Raw genomic sequence first — 16,633 nt, forward strand, 5'->3', positions numbered from 1 at the left:
AATTCCCCCGTGCACCACTCGCTACTACTCTAACTAAAATTTCTTGCTAATACTTAGATCAGGACAACTTCTGATAATACAAGCCTTGTATGTTTTAACTACTGCACGAACTACGGTACATTCTAGTTACATGAATACCCTAGGAAAAAGGAAAACTTAAACGGACAGGAATATCAAAACAAAAAACACAGAAGTAAAAAAGATAAATATTGCATTATTAATAGCAGTAAAGGGATGACTAAAACTACATCAATGCATGCCCATTACTTGTACATGTATTTTACGAAGTCTTGCACAAACATTAAATGATTTGTACCTTCCATTTTACGTTTTTATTTATCCTTTAAAAAAACTCTCTCTCCCCACCCCTTTCAAAAAAAAAAACAAAAAATATTTTTAAAACAATGTACTCATTTATTTGTATGCATCAAAAAAAAAAAAAAAAAAAAAAAAAAAAAAAAAAAAATAGATGAATTCGGATGATAAACTAACATCTTTAAAGAGTTATACGACTTGCCTGTCTTCATAAAAATGTCACAGAGAAGCTACTGATGCTACAGGGGATGTGAATATTGGCTAGCTTACATGTAGCTTACTTTGTAATTTAATTATCTGTTCCCTAACAGTACAATGAAAAGAAAACACACACACACAAAAACATGTTTATCACAATGTAGAAAGGGCACATGGGTTTGTGTTTCAAAGTGACAAACATTATCTATTCCTAAAGAAATAAATCTATTTAGGTAAATCTAATTTAACAGAGCACCTTTCCTATCAGTAATCTTTATAAAAATATAAGAAATGACGTACAAAGTTTGATGCAATGCTTGAAACCCACACACAACTGAACCAGGCATTTTCTTAGTCTTTGTGAAAGAAGTTACACTGTTCAACAACCCTATTATTCAAATATTATATTATCTTTTATTGACAGTATTTTATTGATAATTTGTGCATTTTTTATGAACAGTGTACAGAATTTTCACCCTAATTCCAAATATTTTTGGACATTCAAAAAATTTAAGAGTATTAGAGGGCCAACTGGCACATTTATAGGTGGCCTAGCTTAAAATATCAACAAATCAAGATATGGCACCTTAATAAGAGCAAAACCTCCTTAACAAAACAATAAATTTTACATCTATAGTAGAAATATATAAATATATTTAAATATTTCACTTAAAGTTTACTTCACAGTTGATTGTACTGGGTCTTCTTAAAGTTTAATAATCTTCAACCATTCTAAACGTAATTTCAGATTTTGTATATTACAGAGAAAAAATATTAATTTAGTAAAGAAGCCTCAGTAAGTGTATGTGTAGATAAATTAAGCAAATATCAATATTGGAAATGTAATGAAATTGGCAGTCAAGTACAGTTCAACTTCAGTATCTCGAATATAGATATCTCAAATATCATGGGCATGTCAAGGTATTTAGTCCACACCACTTATTCTATAAATATTTTCCCCTTGTTATCTCGAATCCTTTGATGTCTTGATGTTTTTTTCTTTGTCTCATCGATGTTCAAGATAACGAGGTTTGACTGTATTGTAAAACCTTCCATACATCAATCTACACTGCCAGAAGGAAAGTTTTCATAATGTTAAGGATTATCAACTTCACAAAACTGTCACTCAGCACTCTCTATCCCCACGTATGTATCATCACATAGCTACACACACACACAATTTTCTCTCTCTCTCTCTCTGTAATTTGAATAAAATATCAGCTAAGCACTCTGAGTTTTCCACATCAGAGTCATTATGATTTTATACTTTATACAAGAGATTTAAAAAATGGAGATACAAAAAGAAAAAAAAAACATGAAAAAAAAATTTTAACATTATTGGATCTGCATTTACGTATAGTGGTACCCTTGGTATGACTCTTGGATTTGACTTGATACTATGTCCAGCAGGTGTCATGACCACTTGAGGTCATACCCCTTCCAGTTTGGGGGTGGGGACAGGTAGATCCTCTGTCCACGGTATATAAAACTGACCACACCATTGTATGCCACTCTTGGGACTCCAGCCTGCAGTCAAAAGATAAATCTTATTAAAATGGTGCATTAAACTTCTGAATAATTCTTACAGAAAATTAATATTTTAAAAAACTTGGTACATATATAAAAAGTTAAAACTCTGAATATATTGGAGTTATTGTCTCTGGCTCATACATGTGTACATGTATACATGCATTGAATTTCCTAATTTAAGTGACTGTATGAAATTTAAAAAAAGCTTTGAAATGAGATTACTCTTCATAGGTCTTTGTACAGAATATTTTATCTTTATAATTCCCATAGGTACATGTATGTAAGAATTTTCTTCTACATTCAAACAATTTCACTTGTAACACACATAACAATTTCATCCTCACATTATGGTACCAAATCAGCAATACTTTAGTTACATATTCCATTATATGAGCATTTGGTAGGCATTCATAAATCCTTTTCTGATTTATCAAGCTTATCTTGAATTTATATATACATGTATATATAGTTTTCTTCTTTTCTTTTGTGATCTGTTTATCATACTACTGGTACATACACTGTAAATGTACTTTTTTGTGTGGGGTCATAATTCTGCAAAATCACACTTTCTGTTTAACCCATAGGTAGAAAATTAAGCAGATTTCTTGCATTGTTATTGAATGTACTTTAAGCATGCTGTGACAAATTTCCCAGGAAAATTTGTTACTGCATACACAGCGCAAATTAATCCCACTCAGAAACAGAGATGTGTTTGTGAAACGCTGATGCCCCCGCATGGCAACTTATAGCGAAGGTTAAACTTTCTCAAATGCAAATCAAATATGTTGGTACCCAAAGTAAGGTTTTGTCTCGAGGAATATACCTGTGAAATATGAAAGCCCTAGCAGCAGCTATTGAATAGATATGGAAAACGTTAAAGTTTTTCAAAAGTAATTCAAACATCAAGGTCAAATGGTCAAAATTAATGGTGCCTAAGGAAGTATCCAAAGGAAGGTCTTGTCACAAGGAAAAAACATATTAAATATGAAAGCCCGAGCAACAACTTTTCAAAAGTTGTGTCCAAGGTTAAAGTTTTCGAAAAGTAGGTCAAACTCCAAGGTCAAGGTCAAAGTTGTTGGTATCCAAAGGAAGGTCTTGTTACAAGGATTATATATGTGAAGTATGAAAATCTAGCACCAATGGTTCTAAAGTTATGGCCAAGGTTAAAGTTTTCCAAAAGTAAGTCAAACTCAAAGGTCACGGTCAAAGGGTCAAAGTTGTTGGTATCCAAAGAAAGGCCTTGTCACAAGGACTACATATGTGAAGTATGAAAGCTCTAGCATCAGCGATTAAAAAGTTATGGCCAAGGTTAAAGATTTTCAAAAGAAGGTCAAACTCCAAGATCAAGGTCAAAGGGTCCAAGTTGTTGGAATCCAAAGGATGGTCTTGTCACAAGGATTATATATGTGAAGTATGAAAGCCCAAGCACCAGCTGTTCAAAAGTAATGGCCAATGTTAACATTTTACAAAAGTAGGTCAAACTCCAAGGTCAAGGTCAAAGGGTCAAAGTTGTTGGTATCCAAAGGAAGGTCTTGTCACAAGGATTACATATGCTAATTGTGAAAGGCTTAGCACTAACCATTCAAAAGTTATGGCCAATGTTAAAGATTTCAAAAGTAGGTCAAACTCCAAGGTCAAGGTCAAAAGGTCAAATATGGTGGTACCCAAAGAAAGGTCTTGTCACAAGGAATACACATGTGAAGTATGAAAGCCCTACCACCAATCGTTCAAAAGTTATGGTCAAGGTTAATGTTGGGAAAAATTTTGCAAAACTGGCTCAAACTCCAAGGTCAAAAGGTTAGATATGGTGGTACCCAAAGAAAGGTCTTGTCACAAGGAATACACATGTGAAAAATGAAAGCCATAGCTCCAACCAATCAAAAGTTATGGGCATTGTTAAAGTTTTTGTGGACAAACAGACAGACAGACGGACTGACAGGGCAAAAACTATATACCCCTGAATCTTCGATACGGGGGCATAAAAAGTACTTCTACAGTAGTTACATGTATTTGGGATTGTTCTAGGGTGAAAATTACAAATTATCCATTAGAAAAGGAACTTACCTTAAATCCAAGACCAAGTGATATACATATGTTTATGACAATTCTAAGATACAGTGATTTCAATACAGTATAACTTATTTCATACTTTTATCCTTAACTGGGTCAAGTTTTCTCAATACAACAATAAAGGGAAAATCATATCTAATTTTTATTTTTGAGAAATCTTTGTACAAGTTTAACTTTCATTCAATGACTTTTTAAAATAATGAACAATACATGTATAACTCATATTTCATAAAAATAAAACTATTACAAATATAAATTGGGGTATGGTAAACCACAGTACCTTGAAGTCGTCCATAATGCCAAGCTTCTTGGCTGTGGATTTGAATTCTTCTTTGGTAGAGTATAAAATTTTTAAGGCCTTCAGGTTTGACCTATGACCTGACATGGCTTCTGCTACTGTCACTTCTGGTGTCTCTTTCACCAGCTTTGTAAAATATGCATCATATTTATCCTGAAAATATTCAAAAAATTATCTAAATTTATCCACATTACTATAAGAGGAAACTTTGCATATGTTGAAAAATAAGAATTTTCTACTGCATTATTTTATTGTTCACAGCATAAAAATGTATTGTACCTTCATTAAGTATGTAAGATCCTTCTTTGTAAAAGGCACAAACTTGTTATTCAGTTTTATAAATTTGAGATGCTTTTCATAAAATAACCCCCTGCAAAATAAAAAATTTGTTAGTGAACAAAATATTATACAGTCTGACATATAATATCTGTATTCTCATAAGATTAATTTTCACTTTTTTTTTTACACACATAGAAAAGCTGAATAATTTCAATTTTCCTCTTATTTATTCTTTATAGTTTTATCATTTACTTTTGAACTTTGATATTCTTCAACATTGATATCTGAAAGCACTGGATATGTTAAAGTGAGTTAAGTCCAAAAAACCCGTTTTTCTCTCTGTTTTTTTTATCTCAATATTTAAAATCCTAAGACATCACAACATTTTTTCTTGGTTTGGTTTGAACATATTTTATTGTATAAATAATATACAAATGGTTTGAACACAAGTTCTAACAACTTACAAGGTTCTCACCAGATTTTTTCTTGGTTCCATAGAGTTAAAGATAATGAGGTTTGACTGTACATATACAGTGGAGCCTTGCTAATCTGGATACCAATTATCCAGATGCTTAACCTTCCAGACAACATTTGTAAGGATCAATTTTTACTTATATGTTTGGTGTTTCAATCATCGATTATAATTGAAAATCAGTCGATTGCTGGCATAATCCAAGCGCTCGATTACAAAATTTTAATCCCGATTAATCAGTTTTTTTTTTTTTATTTTACAAGCGTAATAGTTTTAAGCCAAATAATCCAGCCGTAACTTATCTATTAACTTATTTGTGTATCGTAATGGCACAGACAAACAGACAATGGTATTCCTACCCGGGTAACAATACTCATTCCCAGGTATGGAAATACTTTGGATTCTACAAAATGAACGAAGAACCACTGGACCACCACAGAAAGTAGTTACATGTATTCACCCATTCTTACCATTTAATAAAGTAAATTGACAGACTTTGTAAATGTCCGATTATTATTGATAATTAGTTGGTTACAGTAGCCCGATCATCGATTATGAAATTCTTACCGATTCCCATTACTAGTATCTGGTATAGTTTTATACGTCTTTTTGTGATTTTATTCTACATGGGATGTAGATTTCAACCTTTTATGATAACTTTATTCTAATTTTAGAATGTGTGATACTATCCTATGGACATCCTTGGCTTATACCACCTGGATTTTTTTTTACTTACTTGCTGACTCCTTTCTTGCCAAATGTGCTGGTCCTGCAGATTTCAGGCCTGATACAGGCCCGACCCTTCCTCTGGTCTGGGTGTCTCATCCAATCATCCCAAAATCTACCAGAAAAAAAAAATAAGTAGGTGAAGCCAAAAACTACATAAAACAGTCATTTAGTTTGACCATACACTACTTCACTTCATATTAAAGATTTTTTTCTGTAAAAATTTAAGGACCCTCTCTACTCTGCACCCTATTTTCAGTGTACTTTTGTGTAATTAGACTGACCCACCATTTGACATACAAGTAGAATAAATTGTAATCTGAACTGTATCACATAATTTAATATGAATCCAAGTATTCTAAACACTATTTTATACCAAGATAGAGTATTTGAAAACTTTAATTGCATGTATTTTATTCATTTGAGTAAGCGAAGGCAATTTTTCTTTTCTATTACTTCATTGTCTTTGAAGATTTTTCCTGAATAAAAAAGACACACTCCCTATATTAAAAATGAGTTGGTTAATTTCAAAATATCCTCCTTTATGCTATATAATTTTCTCAAAGTCCAAAAAAAATATTTCATCAGTGTATAGAGGGTCCTTAAAAAGAATTTACATGCTAAGCCAAATATGACCTTCTGTAAACCTTGATTTAACAATTTAACAATTCTTGATACATAGATTTAAGAACACTACCTTAGTGATTCCAATTATGCACCATACTGATATGATAACAAGATTGACATCAGGCAAAAAAACACACTCATACCCCCCCCCCCCCCAATTTTAACCCCTCATATATTTTGCATTTCTGCTTTTTCACAATAAAATCCAGAAATGTACATATTACTTTCTTTTAAATCTACGTCTTAATTCAGATAGGGGTCAGTATTTCAATTTTCTATTCAGCAATAGTTTATAATACCACAGATGTTGGTGTGATTTTGACATCTGACAGCAAGGTGTTTACTGAAATTGTATCAAGCAAGGACTACTGCTAATGAAAGACTGATGTGACTGCATAGTATGAGATATGTTCAGTTAAATGGAACACTACAGTGACTTTTATTCAGGCATATGCACTGCTTGATGCTGCTGTCAACAGAAATTTGTTTACATTGTTACAAATTAGAAATAAAATACACACACCTGCAACAATTTTAATTTTCAATAAAATTTGGATAAGAATTTAGGAATTCTTATACTACAGCCTTAAAAGGCCATGTACAAATATATGAAATAAACTTTGCGAACTTCTTAACTTCTTGGTTACATTCGATCTACTTACGCATTTGGCCATTTGGGTCCTAGTTCCAGCCAGGTGGACTTTTCCATCATCCAGCCCAGACCAGGAAAAAAATCGGTTCTATATAATAATTCTACAAAATACAAAGTACAAATGAGATCAACATATACAATAGTGTCGTTCCGATAGTCATCGACTATTGAAAAATCGTCGTTGAAGGCAGTACTTCAGCAACAATCGATAGAAAACTTTACAATTGATGGTCCTTAATTTTTTTGAATATATACGAGGGGTTATAAAAAAATTCGTGGACTAGCGTCATAAAATTAAAACCGCTTTAGGTACATCAATGAATTTTTACACATTAAGTTAGCATCATCTTTTCTATCTATAGAATAAACCATAAATCATAATTTTTAATAAATTGTTAGTGTTTTTGTAAGCAAAGGTATGTCCAGGCGGTGCAACCTCTAATATGACGTTTTTTTCTACCTGAGTGTAATTGAGAAATACTCTTTAGATATGAGTATTTGTCATAAAAAAATCTCGTTAATTCAGACATATGGTACGACACATTTGTTCAGAAAAATTTGCAGTTTTTACCCCATTCTGTAATTTCTATGAAATTTTATCGTAAATTTTATATGGAGTGTCCAAACAATTATGGGCTTGAAAATAACGTCAAAAGGGGGGAGGGGTTTCTTTTTCAAACACTCTATAGAGTTTTGCTCCTGGAAAAACTGGTATTGACCTAAGGAATGTTAAACTGGCTACAGAAAAATAAAATGCATCCAGAGTACTTGTTTTTTAATGCCCAAAGACATTCAGAGAGATGAAATATGCACAGTTAGTGTCGATTTGTAGTCAGGGTGTCAAAAGTCAGTCACGTCGAAAAGTGACGTTGATCATGTGTGGTAGAAATTGAACTCCAACAAGCTAAGTATTCTGGCATAATCAAGTGAGGATCTTTCCCCATATAAAGATCCATTTACAATATTATATGCATTGAAAACGGCTGCTCATGACATTTTAAATTCATATAAATAAGACGGGTTTAAGTCCTTACTTAACTCCAAGTAATCTCATCAAGATAAGTGTATGAGGTAGAGAGAGCGGACTTTAAGAAACAATGACGTTAAGTGGACGTCATGACACTAAACGGCGACAGCGCCGGGTGATCACGTAAAGTCTTTTTAATTTTAGAATAGTTTGGCAAATTATCAACGTATCAAGCTAAAATTTTCAACATTTCTTAAACTTTTGTTGTTTTATGTTCCGCATAAATTTTGTAAGCAAAGATTACATATTATTAATTTTATCGCGTCAGTCCACGAACTTTTTGATAACCCCTCGTATAAATTATCTTTTTAACCAAACTGGTTTATCAAAGGATCATTATCAAAGGACGTTTCTTTATTTCTCTGATAAATGGAGGACATGCTTTCCAACTAAGCATGTTTTCATGTTGATGTCACAGATTGGTATTGAAAAATTGTTTTCATATCCGAGGATATCTGAATAGTTACATAGTTTCCTTTATTTGACGAAACCTTTAATTAAAGTTCAAACTATCGATCTTACAATCAATTATATTTTACCGATTGAATTTGATAATTGATAGTAAATTTGGTCTGATTTTGCAACACTAACATACAATATGTTTACAGGTGTATCTCTAAACAGTGAAATAATGTAGACAAAACAATTCCTTGATGAACAATTCACATAAAAACAAATAAAATTAATTAATAGTTTCTCAGACAAAAAATTTCAAAATTCAGTACAGCAGGCAGGTTCTTTTTTTTTTGGGGGGGGGGGGGAGCAGGTGTTATACCTTTTTTTCATGCCAGTCAACAGTCAATGTTCCACAAAATGATGATATCAACTGATTCTTACTTTTTTTTTCTTTACGTACATTAGTTATAATATGTATTCAACTCTAAATGTTATTCCAAAAATTTGTTTAAAAGTTAATTAATTCATAATATACTGTATTAACAAGAAATATATAGTTTATTTATCTAATAAAAAGTCTATCTATTAGCATTTGTGAAAAGGGGAATAACTCAATTTTCTTTTTCAATTTGGAAAAATAGAAAATTGCATTATTTCCCTTTTCAATATGTCAATAAAATTGATGAATAGCGGCAGTTTTTGACCTCATGAAGTGGTGCCTGAGAAACTATTGATTAATTTTCTTTGGCCTATTGTATTTCCATAAAGTGCTTTATGGCCTGATGTCACAATTATAAACTGGTTGTCAAAACAGTTTACAAGCTAAAAAAAACTTTAAGTATCAAGAGGTACCAGAATATATCATCAAAATTGTAAGTGTTGAGAATGAACGTGTATACACAAGTGTAAAATGTTCATAAAATGATCATCATTTTTTAATGCATTGATTCAGTCACAAATAATGCAGGGTAAACATGAGAGTTTTGTAATGCACCAACACCCTCATGCCCTTACTCCATTCCTATGCAAACTTTGCTTGATTTACAACACAGTGCTCCCCCCCCCCCCCCCTAAAAAAGATAATTCAATGCTTTGATCAATGAACAGTTTATAAATGTATTCTATACCTGCATCATCAGACACCATCTCCACTTTGCCGTTGTCGTTCCATGCTGACACACACCACAGACTCGGGTCCTGATGCAGGATAGGGAATGTTGCAGAAAAATACTCATAAAAATCAGGGGAAACGTCTAAGTCATCTATAGGTAAAAGAGATTTTTTTTAATGTCATAATGTTGAAAATGAGAAGAGAAATTTTTTCTGATTAATATCTTAAGTAAATCCAGCAAATTTGAGTTATTTTGAAATACATGTACATATTGTGTTTGTTGAATTTTTACTTTCTTCAGAAAGGTGAATTTGGTTTAGTATAGGTACATTTGGTCAAAGTAAATTTGTGCATGTATGTACATGTAGTATTTTCTTTGAAAATATTTCTGCATTTATTCTTTATTCCTTACCACATAGATTTTGGAAAATTAATCTGAATGACAGAACGTACACGTAAAAAAAGAATTTATTTTGGATAATTCGATAAATGTACATGTAGGTCGTACCTTCTACAATAATCACAGCAGAATGATTATAGGTGTGGAACACCTGATTGAGCGCCCATTTATAGTGACGACTCAGCTTGTAGTAACCCTGGAACTTCTTCTGTGGCCAGGGAAGGTGAATATCACTTAAATTTGGGTGCTGTAAATTAAAAAAATTATTTGAATATATATATGTCTCTAATTTTGATGCTGTGAATGAAAAAATACTTGAAAATACTTAAATTTGTGTGCTGTGGATGAAAAAATAGTTCAGTGTATAAAGAAATTGAATTTCGATCAATATAGTTTTCATGAATTGCAGTGCATTACCTGACTTATTGTAGAAATTGATTGGATAATTTTACATTGTATCAGTGCTGAGAGGTGCTAACCAACAGCTTTATTTCAGTAGAAATATTTGAAAATATTCTCAAGTCAGTTTTATACAAGTACTAATGAAAGCACTCATTGCTAAAGAGAGATAACTCTAATGTACATTTATAAAACTTTCATTTTCTCTCAAATTTCCTTGAATTTCATTTTTATCCCCACCCCCTGTTAAGGAAGATGTCATGCTTATACAGAAAAATTCCATTTCAGTAGGAGAGGGTAATTGTCCATAAATCTTAATCAACTTTATACCTTAATATGTTGGATTCCATGATCCACCACGTAGCGTTGTATGACATCAGCAGTAGGTTTGTGTCCACAGTCTTGACTTACAATGATGGGGAATTTGTCTTTATTTGGTCTGTATCTAGATATATCAAAAGATACATATAGGAAGAACGTTGATTTACAAAGAATTTAATTGTTTTCTAAATGGGAAAGGAGGATTAGAACTACTTTTTTCTCTTTTCTGTCTGAGAAAATGGTTCCTCAAGATCAAGTTTTCATTCTGTGGTAATTGTACTTAATTTTATTTTATTTTAATATTAGTCTGTATATTTTTATTGCAGGGGTTTCATTCATTGATTCATTCACACATGGACTGTGCATTACTCATCAATTGGTTTTAATTTAATGCACTGCTTTACTAATATATTTGATTTAATCCTAAACATCCCTATTTATGATAAGGGTTATAAACCCAAAACTATGGGTTAAGGTAGTTTGAAAGATCAGTCTATTTATAAATAAGGGTATTGTCGATTGTGGAATCAAGATCTGGCTCTGAATTATGAATTTATTATTTTATATCAATTTACTAGGCCATGATGTACTAAATACTCTGTAGTATAAAGTCATACAGAGAAATCACACAGCTCCATACATAACTATCATATAGCATTGTAAATATTTCAACATACCGGTATAGAAAAATATTACTTATTCAATCTAAGAGTTTCAAAGAGTTATCACCCTTTGATTGTGTTAAATGACCTAAATAAATGTTTCATGTTTAGATTGTGACTGTTTTGTTTTGTAAATAGAATGTGCTTGTCTACATGCTGTTCATACACTTATATGTTGTTACTATTTTTTTAGGGTAGATAATCACCATCTTATATTATTATTTCATCTATAAATTTCCATCATTTAATATATCTCCATGGAATAAAAAGATTCCAATCATACGCCATCTTGTTTATTTCTACAAGAACCGTTAAAGTATTTTTAGAAAAAAAATTATAAATAAACGTCAACTTGAATAAGATAATGGCATGTAAACAAAAATAATGGTTATAGTAAAAAGGAAATAAATGTAGGATACTCTCTACAAACTCACTTGAGGAGGAGATCCAGGCTACGACTGACCGTCGTCCGATCACAGGCGATGAGAAGGATGGGAAGGATGATTTTGTCGATGTTAAATGGAACAGGTGTGGTTGTCTTATGGATTTCTCTGTCAAGTTTCTCTATAACGAAAATCTTATGAAATTCAAACCTGAACTTTATTTATTGTAAAATACACCTGCTAGGTTTTATGCTTTCCCAATCACCATGTATTTGAAAAAAAAAAAAACAAAAAAAAACTCTGACATTAATTTAAAAGAAATCATAGTTGTTTTACATGACTGTTACATATGTAGGGATTGATAAAATCTAACATAAACATGATTTAATTCTATAATAAAAATATCAATCTTCACTTATTTCAATTAATTTCTTTAGAATGTGTCTGGATTATAAAGTTCCCTAAAACTTTACAGTTATGACATGTACATTAAACTGTAGTAAACACCAGGATTTAATACAGCTCTGTACATGTACTTATGAAGTTTAGGAGAAAATCTTTAGATAACTCAGTATAACCCCTGGTATAACTCTAAATATTAGATGTCTGATATTGTACAACAAACTGTAACCTTAGTATTAAGTAATACGACATGCAACGGTAACACAGATCAATATAATGCCCTCTAGCCTAAAACAGTAGATAATGATTACATGTACATCATGTACATGAACCTGTCACAGTACCACAGAAAGACCTCCCTCTCTCTCTTCTAAACTAGCTAGTACAATTTCATCAGTAGTTTGGACTACAGTTGGTGTTGACATGCTTATACATGTACCTGCATCAGACAGAATTGTCAACAACAGTATGATGTAATTTTTCATCAGGGTAACTTTAATTCTGTTTGATGTGGGTACATTTAAAAGCATGTCGACAATAAACGTGATTTCATCAACATATGATCAAAGCATACACTGCATACAGGCTTCTTTTTCTCAGAAAAGACCTGTAAGACTTGTGGCATCCCATTGTTTATCAGCAACATCCAGAAGTCCAGACTATCAGTGAAATTGTCCTAATCCATGCAATACATTCCTATGTACCAACACTGCTTTTCAGTTTAAACATCTCACCTGCTAATTTTTGCTCTCGAAACTTACGTAGCTGTTGCAGCAGTTCCGAATTTTGCGAGAGCTGTCGATGGATGTCACCTTGGAGACCTCTTAACTGGTCTTCTACTGAGCCAGAACCAGTCTAGAAATGAAGGCATAAATTAAAATAAAGGTTTCTTTTCAAAACAATTTTTTTTAAAATGGTTCCTCTCCACAACTATTTAAGGTTATAATAACATAGTCAAGTAATATAATTTACATATACATGTATGTTATAAATTTCATGAAACCAAAAGCTAGTACTACATGTAAAATATTCTCCAAATAAAGCAATCAGAGATTAAGTGTGGAAGCTTTGAGAGGAAGAGGTTATCACAAAATATTAAATCAATTTCAACTATCAAACTGACATTATGATTGCTTTTGAAAGCAAAAAGTTCATATACATGTATTTAGATCTTGAACCAATACATGTTTTAAAATACACTCTCAGACAATTTTCTGCTACCGTATATACTCGCCTATAAGTCGGTCCGCCTATAAGTCGGTTGTATTTTTTTAGGTTATTTTGGAGGGATTTGCCATTGACCTGCTTATAAGTCGGTACAACTTTTGCCAGAATCAGTTAACAATTTCAAATCAATGCTCTGATGTTTAACCTGGTTTCGATTAATATTTTTAAAAAATACTTAATTTTAAATCATTAAGAAAAATATATAATGCACATTTAAGATAAAAATAAAGTTATCAAAATATGTAATTACTTTTACTTTATGTATAATTTTAGAATACATAAATGATTTAATATATCTAGACTTTGTTCAATGATAATCGGCAGAAATGTGAATAAAATACTACACTTCGCCCTCCAGAAAAAATACTAATCTTTTTATGACTTGCCTATAAGTCAGACATAGAGTTTTGGACCAAAATTTAACTCCCAAAAAAACCGACTTATAGGCGAGTATATACGGTAAGTCTGAGAGGGCCAATTAAGGCCATTCAATTTGGAAAATAAGAGATATTTTGGGAAAATCGAAGTATAGTTCAACTTTAGTATCTTGAACATTGATATCTCAAATACCACAGATATGTTGAAGTTAGCTTAAAAGTCCCAACTACTTTTTCTATACATATTTTTACCTCGATATCTGTTCAATGACCCTGATTATAGACAATTATGAGCTTTGAAATATTCAAACTACTGTACAATTTATAGTACCTTTCCAGGGTTCTTTGAGACTAGCATGTAATACATCAGCAAATTCCAGGTGAGAAAAATCACCACCACAATGGCCACCAAGTGTTTTCTTCTCATTGTTTACATCAGTTCCTGGTCCTAGGTATTCATAGCATGGAAACATGATGCCATAAAAGGCCAAATCTGCTCATGGTCCCTGTCTTTCAAACGACCCTTACTCATTTTAATGAGAGTTTTTACATTCTGAAAAGAAAGAAAACAGTATCTAAAAATCAATTATCCTTTCTTCTATATTCAATTTGCAATGTTTGACATAGTAGGGTTGCAGGAAATACAATTTCTATTCATATTGCCTATTATAGACGACTTTCACATTTACAAAAGGTTATTTCATTTCCCTTTGTGGGGTTAATCGGCATAACCCACTGTACTTATACTTATAAGTATACGTACACTTATACTCGCTTATAATGCCCTGTTCACACGGAGAGTTCAATTCACAGTAAATTTATGCAAAGTAAAATGATGTGAATTAAACTAATGCAAATTAAATTGCATTCACAAGACAGCTAATGTGAAGTAAACTAATGCGAATTAATTTTATTTCTACTACATAAGGCTATTCAGTAAGGCTATTATGACAACATTTGCAAATCACGTCATATTGTGCAGAGCAGATAATACATTTGACATAATGTCATAGTGTCTGTACGCATTTTAGTGATTTACATAATTTTCTTTTGTTTTCAATTCAAAAGTAGCACAAGTACCTATATTTGACCACCGACATGTAGCCTATGACTTAATTTTGCCCTTACGCATGCGTCAGAATTTAATTCGAATTAGCTTCGCTTAGAGTTCACATGGAGCTAATACGAAGTAATTTAATGCGTAGTAAACTAATTCGTATTAAACTAATTTGCATTAAATTTTCCATCTGAATGCGGATCAAATTTAATTCCCAGTAACTTACGGTTAATTCGAATTAAACTCTCTGTGTGAACAGGGCATAATATTACAAACTTAATCAAACCTGTATGTATGTTCATTATGTTTTCTTTCATGCCCCATATCATGGCAATGCAGGAATGGTTAAATTCTCCAAAAGCATTTGAAGGTTTAAAATATTTATACATGTTATAGGTAAGTTACAAAGGATATAGTGAAAAAATAAGCATTATGCTGATAATGGGAGATAACTCTTAGGAATGTAAAAGTCATCTATTATATATGAATTGACCCACCAATCATGCCAATTACATCAAAATTAACCTCCTTGTCAGTCTTCACTAAAAACATTTGGAAATCTCAGTATCAAAAGTGCCCCTTGACCCTTCCCCACAAACATCAATATTATTCAATATGAAACATGTGAAACAGTTGGAGGAAATAGAGGAATCTTATCTAGGATTGCTGGCCATTTATGACAGAAATCCTTGGTTTAATCCCAAACAGAAAATACACCTGCCTCTATTATAACACATATCTAGGTTTATACAGAGACTTGGAGAATGGAAGATATAATCTCATATAGTCTGCAAGTACACGTCGATAAGCATGATAAGAAAAGCATACACCATCATTGCATGTTCTGAACTTAAATATCCTTCAGTGTTGTATAAGTTCAGTTAAACAAATGCTATCTAGGAATTAATTTAACTACTTTGATGTTTGAATACTAACATAATCACCACCCTAAATTTGAAATTTATAAACGTAGAATGCTTAACCTGTTAAAAAAAAAGAACGACTGAGGATATTCGATCTAATTCGACGTGTCACAAGCAGACGAAGATTATGGGTGTCAGTTTACTTGTCACAAGAAAAACAAAAAATAGAACCTCTCCTGCTAGAAATGTTCAAAAAATACTTACGTAAAGAAGAAATTACGGCCACATTTATTGATTAGAGGATATTTTAGCTTCCTTTTCCTGACAAAAAGAAGAGTAATCTCGCGTTATCAAGAAACAGTGTCTAGTAGAGGGAAACGAAAACGATAGGAATGTAATTTTACGGTTTACATGTAGTTCCTCAATAACACGTAATGCCTCTAGCAGAGTAGAATCGTTTTTAAAAGGGGGAGCCAGAAAAAAAATTGACAACTTGCCTGAAAAACTTTGACAAGCAAACAAAAAATAAATGGATAAATAAATAAAATTTTTAAAAAATCCAAAACTCGTGGAAAAGGGGGGGGGGGAGGAGGGAGGGGACGGGGGAGTTATGACCGTCTATATTGTTAATGCGATACAGATCATACAGATTTCATTTGAAAGGCAATTTCACATTGTCCCATAAATTTGGTTATTTTATACAGGGAATCCAATCCAGTTGACCCCAGTAACTTTCCTAAATGTGAAAGTCGTCTATTATATGAGACTGAACTCAAAATAAAAGCGATAACATTTATGTGTATTAACAAAATGTACCAGGCCTGCCATATATAGTGGACGA

At 32.1% G+C, this 16,633-nt stretch overlaps 1 protein-coding gene across 2 annotated transcripts; it reads right to left on the reverse strand.

The window, feature by feature from the left end:
* Positions 1-1,855: 1,855 nt before the first annotated feature.
* On the reverse strand, positions 1,856-16,152 carry LOC133174441 (alpha-1,3-mannosyl-glycoprotein 2-beta-N-acetylglucosaminyltransferase-like). 2 transcript variants are annotated; one of them, XM_061309568.1, is made up of 12 exons: positions 16,057-16,152; positions 14,204-14,425; positions 13,030-13,123; positions 11,918-12,047; positions 10,831-10,945; positions 10,210-10,348; positions 9,718-9,852; positions 7,178-7,268; positions 5,899-6,003; positions 4,691-4,781; positions 4,394-4,564; positions 1,856-2,040 (listed from the first exon to the last, which is right to left on the reverse strand). In XM_061309568.1, the coding sequence occupies exons 2-12, from the start codon at positions 14,297-14,299 to the stop codon at positions 1,927-1,929; spliced, it is 1,281 nt and encodes a 426-aa protein (XP_061165552.1). In that variant the 5' UTR covers positions 14,300-14,425; positions 16,057-16,152; the 3' UTR covers positions 1,856-1,926. The 2 variants fall into 2 exon arrangements, with proteins under 2 accessions (XP_061165552.1, XP_061165551.1); XM_061309567.1 differs by having other exon boundaries at positions 13,003-13,123.
* Between the last annotated feature and the right edge of the window lie 481 nt (positions 16,153-16,633).

Source organism: Saccostrea echinata, unplaced genomic scaffold, assembly GCF_033153115.1.
Source record: "Saccostrea echinata isolate AGI-Se365-2 ecotype Australia unplaced genomic scaffold, CSIRO_AGI_Sech_v1 ptg000058l, whole genome shotgun sequence".
Taxonomy (NCBI): domain Eukaryota; kingdom Metazoa; phylum Mollusca; class Bivalvia; order Ostreida; family Ostreidae; genus Saccostrea; species Saccostrea echinata.